Source organism: Lontra canadensis, unplaced genomic scaffold (assembly GCF_010015895.1).
Source record: "Lontra canadensis isolate GAN:19392208 unplaced genomic scaffold, GSC_riverotter_1.0 scaffold3, whole genome shotgun sequence".
NCBI lineage: Eukaryota > Metazoa > Chordata > Mammalia > Carnivora > Mustelidae > Lontra > Lontra canadensis.
In genome coordinates this window covers 15,292,652-15,305,514 of record NW_022630997.1, presented here as the reverse complement: position 1 = coordinate 15,305,514, position 12,863 = coordinate 15,292,652, and the positions used below count along the sequence as shown (strand labels likewise).

Below are 12,863 nucleotides of genomic sequence, written 5' to 3'. Positions count from 1 at the left end.
CTGAGATCATGACCTGAGCCGAAGGCAGAGGCTTAACCCACTGAGCCACTGAGGTGCCCCATGAGTTCATATTAAAGTAAAAGCAAAAACAACAAAACCTATTTGTGGTCATGACTGAAGTATGCTAACGAACCAACTCACTACTTTGGACTTGGGAAGTAAAGGAAAAGAATCAAGCATTTATCCTGCTTTTCCTATAGAAACTATACCACTGGCTAACCAAACAGACAAAGGGAAGTTTCTCTTTATAGAAGTATGTCAACTAATAAAAGAAAGAATGATGGGTGCCTGGTTGGCTCAGAGGGTTAAAGCCTCTGCCTTCAGCTCAGGTCATGATCCCAGGGTCTTGGGATCGAGACCCACATCGGGTTCTCCCCTTGGCGGGGAGCCTGCTTCCTCCTCTCTCTCTCTGCCTGCCTCTCTGCCTACTTGTGATCTCTGTCTGTCAAATAAATAAATAAAATCTTAAAAAAAAAAAAGAAAAAAAAAGAAAAAAAAAAAAAAGAATGATAGGAGCACCTGGCTGGCTCTGTTGGTGGAGCATGTGACCCTTGATTTTGGGGTTGTAAGTTCAAGCCCCACATTGGGTGTAGAGATTGTTAAAAATAAAATCTGGGGAGCCTGGGTGGCTCAGTCGTTAAGCATCTGCCTTCAGCTCAGGTCATGATCCCAGGGTCCTGGGATCCAGCCCCACATCAGGCTCCCTGCTCAGCAGGAAGCCTGCTTCTCCCTCTCCCACTCTCCCTGCTTGTGCTCTCACTGTGTCTCTCTCTGTCAAATAAATAAACAAAATCTTAAAAAAACAAAAAAATTAAAAAGTCTTAAAAAAAAAAAAAGAAGGAATGATAGCATCATTTTCCAAACCCTATTTAGTTAATGGGCTTAGTCATTGAGCACCAATGGCTGCTAACATTATAAAGAGGCCCAGACAAGCAGACATTCTGTGCCTCTAGATGGAAAGAAACACCACCACCTATGAAGTAGCCTCGCTCCCCTGAAATCAAACCTTTCTGATCAACACTCAGACTTAACTACCAGTTTATGGGAAATACAGAAGACAGAAACGCATGCTAAATTATACTGGGGCAATGCAACATCAAAACCCAATCTGTAGAAAACTGTAGCAAAAAGATTCAATTTCAACAATGAATTAAAAGAAAAAAGAAATGGAAAACCTATAGATTTGAAGACTTATCAACCAATCACAATATGTGAACTTTACCTGGATCCTGATTTAAAGTGTTACAGAAAAGAGAGAGAAAACACCCACTGTGATTGAGACAATTTAAAATTCTGAACATTGGATAGATATTGGACAGTAAGAAATCATTAAAACTTTTTTTCATTCACCATCCCCAACCTTTTGAAAAATGACTAACTTACAACATTGTAAGAGAGTACCCGGAAAACCCAGATAGCTTTCGCCTAGTTTGCGAACTGTTAGTATATTGCTATATTCATTTTATCTCTTTTAATTTATATGTATGTATGTGTAAGTGCATGTTAATGTTTTGTTGGACCACATGAGAATTATTTGAAGACAGGTATTTTACTCCTAAACATATTAGCAATTATCTTTTCAGAATAAAGGGATTCTCCTATATAACTACAATATAATTAACAGGAAGGATAAGGAGTATTCAGGCAATTTAACATTAATACAATGCAATCATCTAAAAAGTCCAAATTCCTTTATAAATTGCCCTAGTAATATCCTTTAAAAATTGTTCTTATGTCCTGAAGGCTCACCACTGCATTTTGTTGTCATGTTTCTGTAATCTCCTTTAATCTAGAATAGCTCTGCCACTTTATTATCTCTGATGACACTGACACTTAAGTAACTTTTTTTTTTTTTTGGTTATGACACTTTGTCATAAAAAAAGAGACTCGTCTTTTAAGAATACTGCAATATTTACAAATGAAGTGGCAAATGCTGGGGATTTATTTCAGAAAAATACTAGAAGGGAAATGGACAGAGGTATAGAAGAAATAAAATTGGCCATTAGTTAATTGGGAGAGCTGGGCGATGGGACACAGGGAGGTTCTACTTTTCACTATGTTTAAAATTTTTCACAATTAATGGGGTGACTGGGTGGCTCAGTCAGTTTAAGCACTTAACCCTTGATTTTGGCTCAGATCATGATCTCAGGGTCATGAGATCTAGCTCATGAGGGGCCTGCTTAGGATTCTTTCTCCCTCTATATTTTTTCCACAAAAACCTTGTTTTATTTTTATTCTTTCTTTAATGACAGCCCTAAAAACAATGAAATCATTTTCTGCTGGGTAAGAAAATGGAGGCAATTCATGAAATTTGAACATTTACTAGATATTTTCTGATATCAAGGAATTTCAAAGTATGATAATAGTATCATGTTTTTTAAAAAGATCTCTTATCTTCTAGGGATATATACTGAAGTGTTTACAAATGAAACATGTCTGGGGTTTGCGCCAAAACAAATCTGGAGAATGGGCGCTAGGAAGCAGTTGCAGTGGGAAATGGGTGTGGTATATTTAAAACAAGTTTGGCCTCGAGTTGATAAAGCTAGGTGATAGGCATATAGGAGTTTGATTATACTATTCTCCCATAGTTTTGAGACATGAAGTTTTCAGTTTTAATTGATGATACAGCTATTAATTTGAAGGCCTTATATCTGTGAGAGATGATGAACCTCTTTCATAAACAAATGGTTCTATTAATTCTGCATTTTGTGATGATTTTTACTTTGCTGAAACAGTCTTATACTTTCTTAGTTAACAGATTGGCAATATTACTGTTTTTTTCTTTTTATTCTGTCACTTTAACAATTCTAGTTATAGCCTTTTTTTTTTTAAGATTTTATTTATTTATTTGACAGAGAGATCACAGGTAGACAGAGAGGCAGGCAGAGAGAGAGGGGAGGGAAGCAGGCTCCCTGCTGAGCACAGGGCTGGAGGCGGCACTCGATCCCAGGACCCTGGGATCATGACCTGAGCCAAAGGCAGAGGCTTTAACCCACTGAGCCACCCAGGCATCCCAATAAATAAAATCTTAAAAAAAAAAAAAGTTCCCACTGGATCTTGGTTTAATTACTTTTTAAAAATTTAATAGCTTTACTGGGATAGAAGTCATGTATCATTAAATTCATCATTTTAAAGTATACAATTCAATGGCTTTTAGTTTATTTAAGCAGGGTTGTACAACTCATCACCACTACCTAATTTCAGAACATCTTCATCACCCAAAAAGAAACCTCACACCAAAGAGCAATCACTCCCAATTTCCCCCTCTCCCCCAAGATGCTGGCAACCACCATCTATAGTATTTACTGCTTCTGTGAATTTCCCTGCTCTAGACATTTCACATAAATGGAATCATGCATTATGTGGTCTCTTGGCACCTGGTTTCTTTCACTTAACATAATAGTTTCAAAATTCATCCATGTTGTAGCATTTACCGTACTCCACTCCTTTTTATTGCCAAATAATACTCCACTGTGTGACAATATCATACTGTGTTCATCCATTTACCAACAGATGGATATTTGGGTTGTTTCCAATTTGGGGTTATTCTCTCATAAATGTTTATTTTTCAACTTGAATCCAAATAAATGCTATACACTGTAGTGAGTTATGTCCCTTGAGTCTCTTTTAATATGTTCTACGTATGTTTCCTCTTCCCCTCTCCCTTTTATTCCAAAAAAAGCTGTAGCTTCCCACTGTCTAGATTTGGCTTATTATATTCCTACGGTGTCACTTAACATGTTCCTTTGTCCCCCGAATTTCTTGTAAATTAGTAATTAAATCTAGGGAGTATGATCAGCCGCACATTTGTTTTGGCAAGAATACTTCACAGGTGGTATTGTCATATTTTTCTAATGTGTGACTATTAGAACTACATAAATATTCTAGGTCCATATGTGCTTTTGTGGAAGCAACAGGTTAATATTTCAAATTAATGTCTAGTTCTTTCTTCATGAAGTTTTTATACTCTGTTGGTCTGTGTGGCTACTACAGGTCATTTGACAAACATCTTTGGCAAACTCTAGGATCATATGACACTGTACTTGTCCCATACGAGAAATTTATATGCTATTTTCCCACCCACCATACTACTAGGGAAAGAACTCCCTTATCACCATAAATCTGGTATTTGACAACTTAGAATAAATTCAAAGTTACCAAACTTAACACTGCATTCCCTCCATCCCACTGATCTCTGGGAAACATCTATAATATACTTCATCCACAGAAGTACCTATCTATTCCTACATTTTAATCCACATCTCTAAGCCAATACTGTATTCACAAAACAGTATACTCAACCAGGTATAATTCACCCAAATATTAGTACAGACTTTGAAAAAGTGTCAAAAAATCTATACAGATCAAAGTCAGCTATTTCCTATATATTTACAGACGCAAGTAACTGTAAGGCCGGATCTAGCCCTTTTCAAAAAGTTACCTCAAAAGAGGAAAAAAAAAAAAAAAGGAAAAGTTACCTCTTCCTGAACGACTCGTACTATAGGAGCAACACTGGGTATAATGGGGCCTGTGATAATAGAGGCTTTAAGACAAACTCTGAACTTAGGTACATTAACAAAGGACTTCATTCTTACCTCTAAAATTTTAGTAAATGATTGAAGCAACAAGTTTGGGCAGCTTGACAAGCTTGGCAAGCTTGAGCCCAAAATGTTACATGCAAGTAAAAATTTAAGTTCATATTTAACTCTGAATGCCAACTATGCAAAAAATGCTTTGAAATATTTTTAAAATATTTCATTTATTTATTTGACAGAGAGAGAGACAGTGAGAAAAGGAACACAAGCAGGGGGACTGGGAGAGGGAGAAGTAGGCTTCCAGCTGACCAGGGAGCCCAATGCAGGGCTTGATCCCAGGATCCTGGGATCATGATCTGAGCCGAAGGCAGATGCTTAACAACTGAGCCACCAAGGTGCCCACTTTGAAATATTTTTTAAAGTCACCAAATTATCACAGTATTTGGTTTTAGAGTTCTAAAAATTTCTCACTTGTTTACTTAGACCACTATCCTGAATTAATAACAAATCCCTACTTAATAACTCTTTTCTCATAAACTTATTATGAGAGCATTACTAAATGTACTTCACATTTCTACAACTTTTATTTACAAAACTGTACTGTAATCGAAAACATTCTCCACATGATTGCTAATCTGACTCTGTAATTGTGGACTACAGGGTCCTCCTGTGAAGTAAATAAAAATAAAATACCTTAAAATGTCCCGTGCCTTCATTAGCACTGAAAAACGAAAGCAAAATTAATCAACATTTTAAACTATACATTAAATCATATAACACAGAAAAATAACATCAATATAAATATTTGAGGAACATCAGTTTAAGTTTAAAACCTAACCCTTTACGAAACAAATAAATGTAGTTGTCATTTCTGCCACCTACTGGCAAGGCAAAGGCAGTGTTACCTACTATTTTAACACTACTTTGTATACTCCAGGAGTTACACTACTTTGTATACTTCCAGGAGTTAAAAGTATATCCTTAATATTTAGATTTTCCCCACACGTAGCATTCTAACATTTCCCAATTTAAAGTAAAACTTCTTTCTATTATAATTAATGTGTCTTTTTCTTTACAGTAACCCTTACAAAATAGATTTCTTACAAGAAGTCTGCTAGATTACCTATTGTTTTACTTATAGCAATAATGGGCATGATTTACTCAGTTTGCTCTTTACCTTGACGTATAAAGATATTTCTTGGTTAAATCAATTATGTTTATGTCATGAGGAGACAAGGGGAACTAATTTTTGTTGGGCATCTACTATGTACCAGGCATTATAGTAGGTCTTCATAATAGGATGCATGTTTTTCATTTAGTCCTCATAAAGCCCTGCATATCAGGTATTAATATTCCCCTTCTGTAGAAGAGAATAAAGCTCAAAGAGGTTTAATAACTTGCTTAAGGTCACAGAGCTATTAAGTGATAAAGCTTCCAACTCAGGTGTACCTAGCAACAAGACCCACATTCTCTCTTCCCTATCATGTTGTGAAGAGTAGGCCAGATCACAATTGCATCCGCTACGGCATATTCTTATAATACAAATAAAGAAATATATTAAAATATAACATAGAAGCTATATTACAAAATATTACATTAAGATAAATGTTATATATGTGGGTATACTAGAAACCTAAAATATATAAGTTTAGAGTTATAATACTCTATTTTTTACAAGAATTATCTCTATAGAATCCATGATATATGGTCATCTGGCTTCTCCTTAGGCACCTAAAGAGATAGAGAGTTTATCTGACAAGTCAGTCTGTTCCATTTGTGGGCAACTTTGTTAGAACTGCTTGCTTGCACTGAAGCAAATGTTTCTCCCTATAACTTACACCCGCTAATCCTAGTTCTGCCTTTTGGTAGTCTTATGAACTAAACTCAGTCTTTCTTTTATATGATAACCCTCTAAAGATCTGAAATGAACTTAAGGGGCTTATGACTGTTTTCTCTTTTTCAGATTATTTTTGTTCCTTCCCTTACCACGTATGCCATGGTTTTTAAAACTTTTACTGTTCTGGTTATACCTTGGCTTACCATCTCTCTTAAAATGTATGTAGTTGAACATAATACTCTAGCTGGATTAATACAGCATACAGTTGGCTATCACCTCCCTGGTTCACTAAATGCTACTGAGTTTAAAACTGCATGAAATTTCTGCTGTATCACATGTATGTCATGTGAGTCCATTTTCCACACTAGACACATGTACAAATTACAGTACCATGGACTACTTTAACTTTTATTTTTGAATGACCCTGCATTATTTCAATATTCACATATTGATAATAGTTTAGACATGGTAGGAATACCATAAGTTGATACTTAGAACAATCTTGTTAGTTGCTATTATAATCCTCAATTCAGAAATTCAGAAACTGATGATGAGAGTTCAACTACATCCCAAAGGTTATATACCTTGACTTACTGACTCTTCAAAGTCTATGCTTTCTACACGTACTATACTACCTATCTGAAGTTATTTCTTTTTATCATCTTCTACTTTACTCACAGAAACTAAAGAACAAAAAAAGACAAGTACAAGACTATCTAAAGATCACAAAACACAGCATATTCAGTTTGGGGGGGGAATCTAACTTCATATTCCAATAGTTGAAAAATCACTGTTCACAGGCTAAACCTACCTCAGTTTTTTTGCTCCTCCAACTTAAGTGGGCTCAAAAGCTGGTCCAAATTTGCTTTTGTACTCGCATCAGGTTAAAACTCCTCTGCCACTTGCCCTGCCGTGAAAGAGCTGTCTATGGGCTACCCTCAGGAGCCTGACTTTGTGGTAACATAAAAGCTCTTCCATGTAGTGAACTCTGGGGACTGGTGACTTCAAACGGATTCTTTGCCTCTGGAAGCTTTCTTTCAAAAGGACTCCTTGCCACACTGGAAGCTTTCTTTCCCTCAACCAGTTGAAAACAGATAAAGAGCTATATTATGAGTTAGACTACTCATCATAATCAGCCACATAAAAGGCTCAATTCTTTCTTTTTACGGATAGGGAAGCTGAAACCCTGAGAAGTTAAAACTAAAAGTTCCATGACAGCAAAGGCCATGGCTGACTTATTCAAACTGTATTCTCAACAACCAGCAGAAGGCTGTGCTGGTACATATAGCAGGACCTTAACAAACATCTTGTGAATAAACAAAAAGCAATTTGTTAGTGATTACAAAGCTAGATAATAGAGAAGCGAGGATTTAAATCTAGATCCTTTATTCCGAGTGAGGGCTCTTTTTTTTTTCCTTTTTTTGGAACAAGAACCAAGTTTTTTATTTGTTCATTTCTTATATTTGAAGTATTCTTCAATGACATCCCTGGCCCGAGACTCTTGGCCATAGCCTTTAACCACCACACAACTGCAACCAACCACTTATGGGGTTTTCCTTCTCTGTCAATTTTATAGAGGCCCACCCATTCCCCTAGCTTCTTGCTGTCATCAGCCTTAGTTAGGCTGATTTAGTGTTCAGCATAAGGGGCCTCCATCAACTTGACATACATAGGCTCATCATAGTTGGATGCAAACACACAAAGATAGGTTTGGTGCTTGTCTAAAGTTTTGGCAGCTTTGTAAATTCCACATGCTTAGGCCTGTATGGGTGAGGGCAGTCGTCAGCACCTCTTTTAAAGCAGTATTAATGTCCATTATACTTCCAGCAGCAATGCCTTTCTCGGCCTTGGCGGCAGGTTTCAGGTGGAGCCAAACCGAGTCCACCTAAGCCTCAGCCTCCTGGCGACTGGCAGCAGGGAAAGAGCATGAGGGCTCTTTTTTCTATAGGAGGGGATGTACTAATAATATAATATGTTTGGTAAGTGGTAATGAATGCCTTGAGTACTGTGGTCAAGTCTCACTCATATAGGAGAGTCTGCCATGATTAATTATTGATTTCTGCAGGTGGGCAAAGGAAGTGGCAATGGTGGCACATCCATCGCATATCTGCTATCTTTACATCCTTGCCACTTTTCAAAAAATGTATTAAAAAACCTAATCATCAGTTCTTACCATGCATTGTAGGAAATGTTACATTTCCTAAAATATTTTTTGGAAATATAAATTCCTTTCAGTTTTCAAATTTTAATTAGACTTATTAAAAATCAAGTTACATGGTAAAAATTCAAATACAATGAAAAGAAAGACTTTTTCCCATTGTAGACTCACATACTAGTTTCTGGCAACTAACTGCCATTAACATTTTCTCATATATCCTTTCAGGAATGGTCTGTGCATGCAAAACATATGTCTACACACATCTTTTCCATCACCCTCTTTAAAATAAATAAGTAAACAGAAACACACTATGTAGTCTCCTCTTTTGGAGACTGTTCCATATTAGCACACACGCTATCACGCTAACACATACTCATGTGCTATATACCATTATTTAACCAGGTCCCTTTTGGACATTTAGATTTGAACACACTCCTTATTATCAGAAATTGCTGGTTTAAAGTTTGGTATTACATAGTTTCTGTTCATTCTTCCAAATGGATTTTTATTTCATTATCAACCATTACTACGTGGGATTTGTGTAGGCAGGAGAAACGTTTCTGGCCTCTTAGAGGTCCTTAATATCAGCTGATAACATAGAGTGACTACATAAAAAGATAAATACAATATAGCACAAGCTGAATACTAGTAAGTGATATGGTCAACCTAGAATTATAAGGTGGAAATAATTAAAAAGTAATCATCAGTGACATAAAATGGGAAGTCCATATTTTCCAAAAAAAAGCACTTTACTTTATTCTGCAAACTAAATATTCTGAAAACTGCAGTTTGATACATGCCAACTCTGTGATCATGACAGTGTTTAACAGTGTTGCAATATAACAGAGTACACCATATGCTACATATATCTTTTGAAAGAAGCAATTTATACGAATTAAAAGGATATCCAACTACTTTAAAAAACAATTTGGCAAAACCAAGTAAAGTTAAAAACAAACATATGCTAAGACTCTGCAAACCTATACTCTTAGAGAACTATCTTATATATGTGTGTGTGTATATATATATAATATATATATGGAAATATGTATACAAATACATAAAGTAACATTGTTTATAATAGCAAAAAAACTGGAAACAAGTTAAATGTTCAACAGTACAAGAAAAGATAAATTATGGTATGGCAATGGTGAAAATGAATGAACTAGAGCTACCTATTTCCACACAGATGAATCACAGAATGCAGAGTGAAAAAAACAAGTTGGGAAAAAAAAAAGCAAGTTGTAAAACACTTACAATGATACTATATGAAGTTTTTAATGGATAAAAGCAATTCTACATATTACTTAAGCACTGATACATGAGATAAACATACTTTAAAAATCACGGGAATACCAATCATTACTTTTAGGAGAGTGGTTATTAACCTCTAAGAGGGAGAGAGGGGGCGGTGAACAGGAAGAGGTAGTTGAAGGGCTTCTGGCATACTAGCATGGGTTATTTCTTAAGCCAGATGATAGTGATACAAGTGATTATAGTACTATTCTTTAGAACTTTTTTTAAGTCGTGAATATTTCAAGATTAATTTTTAAAAGGATATCAGAAGAACTTGATTTTACCTGAGTTCAGGATGATTTCGTAACTGTTGGGACTTAACAAGTTCTTTATTTTACAGTTAAGAGGTAGAGGTTTAGGTACTCACCCAATGAACTCTAGTAATAAAGACATATCAAGTTCAGGTGGAATACGAAACACGGATTCTAAGACTTTCTTAGATCTTCCTTTGCTTGAAGGGACTGGCTGTGGAACAGCTATTTAACAGCCAAAGAAAAAAAGCTGAGTTAGAATAAAAATTTCATGAATTGAGATCTTTGAAAAATTATTACACATAACTATGTTGACTATTTAAAAGATCATAAAACACTCAAACTCCCTTTCTCTAATAACATTAACTAATCTGTCAAAGCCAGTGAAATTGTACCTGGGGACCACTCCACAATGGAAGGCAGACATATGTGGCTGGTTTATCAGGGCCACAGAGAGAGCTCATCACTACACAACAGATACATGTAATCTTTAACAAGCACTACTGTGTGCCAGAGTTCAGGGCTCATACTCAGCACTGTACATGCACGTTCTTGTTTAATCTTATTATAATCCCCTAAGTATACTGCTACTCTTTTTTTTTTAACAGTTAAAACTACAAAGAAACTGAGATTACTGTTTAAGTGAGATTAGGCAATACGTAGTAAGTGGAAGAACCAGGATTTAAACAGAAATGTATCTAACGTCTATACTGTGACATTACCATCATCACAAAAACTATCTGAACAGTTACTATGTTCCAGGCACTGTTTTAAGTGCTTTGTATTACTCAATGTATTCTTACAACAATTTTATGAAGTGCTATCATTATCCCTACTTTATAGATGAGGAAACTGAGATATTGAAGTCTCACAGAAAGTAAAGGGGCAGAGCTAGGATCAAACTCAGACAGTCTAGCTCCAGAGCCTATGCCCTTTATTTTTTACAAATAATTAAATTGGATTATACTATATCTTTATCTTCATAATCTTTCTCCCTCTTTGATCATAAAATAACTGGCTATCACCAAAAAGAACCTCAAAGGGAGTAAATTTTATTAAGTTAGTATTCTTAAAGCTACAAATATATTATGATATACACCCAAACTTACCAGGTTTAGGTACTTCTAGACCTCTTTCTTTATAGAAATCATGCATTTGCTTTTTTTCTCCTAAAAAATGATAAAACACAGACTAAATTACACTTAAAATGTAACTAGTAGAGGCAGCAGAGATTCTGGGATTCACAACTATGTAATAAAACAAACTTACTTTCCTCTAGATTGATCACTAATTTGTACACTATGTCTTGTAACTGTCGGTCCAACCTAATAAAAGGAAAGGATGGAGAATACCTCAGAATTCAGCAAAATGCATTTTGGTACAGAGTGGGAGTGAATGATGCCCTTTGCAACTGTTTTCTCTTGGGAGTGGAATATCTCCTTTTTCAGAGGTGAATTACTTTTAGGTAGCACTGGCTCTCACCTGAGATGACCTCAAGTAATTAATTCTATGTAATCATAAGTAATCATAGACTCTCGAATAGTTTGCTCAATTATTCCATGTGTACTGGTCTTACTCCCTTGCAGAGACTGTATTTTGAACTTCTGTGCATCATCTACAAAGCATTCTTCTATGAAGGAGTAAAAATGTAATAGTATTTGCTGAACAAATGAAAGTAATCCACCTTTAGTACTTTTCTTCCCTTAGGAAACGGAGTATGAACGGAAAATGTGAAAAAAAAAAAAATAACCCACAATGACCTATGATACACAGGTTTTTCTAAAGAGGACAGTTATCTCAGGCATTACTTTTAAAAAGTAATTTCAAAATAAATTTTTAAAAATTCATTTTTAAAAAGTATTCTAAATATCCCCAAAATGACAAGCCTAAACTAGTTTCATTAACTTGAGTGACGGAATTAAAATCCTCAAAAAGAGAGGCCTGTGCTTTTTAAATTTTTTTGTCCCCAGCAGATATCACAGTGCCTGGTTCAGAGTAAGTGTTCTATATGTATTTTAGAGAATATGTAGTCCCCTTTTCAAAAGAGGTCAAGAGTTTATTCCCAACTACACAGCTAGAAGCCTTCAGAAAAAGTATATTTAAAATACAAATATTACTTATATATTTGTCTTACCTTATGTTATAAAGAGGTTGTGTCTGATGTACTACTATGTTGCATTTTGGACATCTGTTGCTATAGTAAAAATGTCTTACAATGCAGCTTTTACAAACTGTTGAAAAAGAAAATGTTTAAATTAGGACGCTTTACAGACATTCCAAAAATTGAATGTATTAGTTCGAAATGTGAACTATATGCTTACACGTATGAAGACATTCTGTAATGGTAGTTGCATCTATTAAGTAACCTTTGCAAATGGAACACAAGATGTATGGTGTCAGCTCAGAGAGATTAATCAAGCGCTGGAAATGCAATGCAAATAGTTGTAAAATACAAGTACTTGTCTTCTCAAATTCTTAAACCATAATCCCCACATTTCATTATAAACAATGTGTAACTTAATTTGCAACACGGTAACATGTTACAGTACCTCCAACCCTTCAAAATCCTAATCGAAGTTACAATAACACAATATAAACCAATGTTTCAAAAAGATCTCATTCTTTTGGATATACTTTATATTACCAGATGAGGGGTATCTTACTTTATGAATTAATTACAAAATGGGCAAACTTTCCAGATACTGGTGTTTACGTTTAATATATCAATTCCGACTGGCTAGATGTTACCAACTTTATAAAGTATGCGCTACGACATTAAAAAAACG

At 35.3% G+C, this 12,863-nt stretch overlaps 1 protein-coding gene and 1 pseudogene across 6 annotated transcripts in view; both read right to left on the bottom strand.

Annotated features, from left to right (window-relative positions):
• PCGF6 (polycomb group ring finger 6) overlaps positions 1-12,863 on the bottom strand; it is a 30,804-nt gene that overhangs the window by 16,967 nt on the left and 974 nt on the right. For 4 of the 6 annotated variants that reach the window (XM_032881051.1, XM_032881023.1, XM_032881032.1 and 1 more), the window contains exons 2-7: positions 12,399-12,498; positions 12,212-12,308; positions 11,347-11,402; positions 11,187-11,246; positions 10,194-10,302; positions 5,229-5,256 (exon numbers count right to left, since the gene is read on the bottom strand). In XM_032881051.1, the coding sequence (XP_032736942.1) occupies positions 5,229-5,256; positions 10,194-10,302; positions 11,187-11,246; positions 11,347-11,402; positions 12,212-12,308; positions 12,399-12,498 (450 nt within the window). Of the gene's footprint in view, positions 1-5,228; positions 5,257-8,621; positions 9,136-10,193; positions 10,303-11,186; positions 11,247-11,346; positions 11,403-12,211; positions 12,309-12,398; positions 12,499-12,863 lie in introns of those variants that run through there. The other 2 variants (XM_032881060.1, XM_032881042.1) reach the window with 2 other exon arrangements.
• LOC116879717 lies at positions 7,823-8,472 on the bottom strand (annotated as a pseudogene).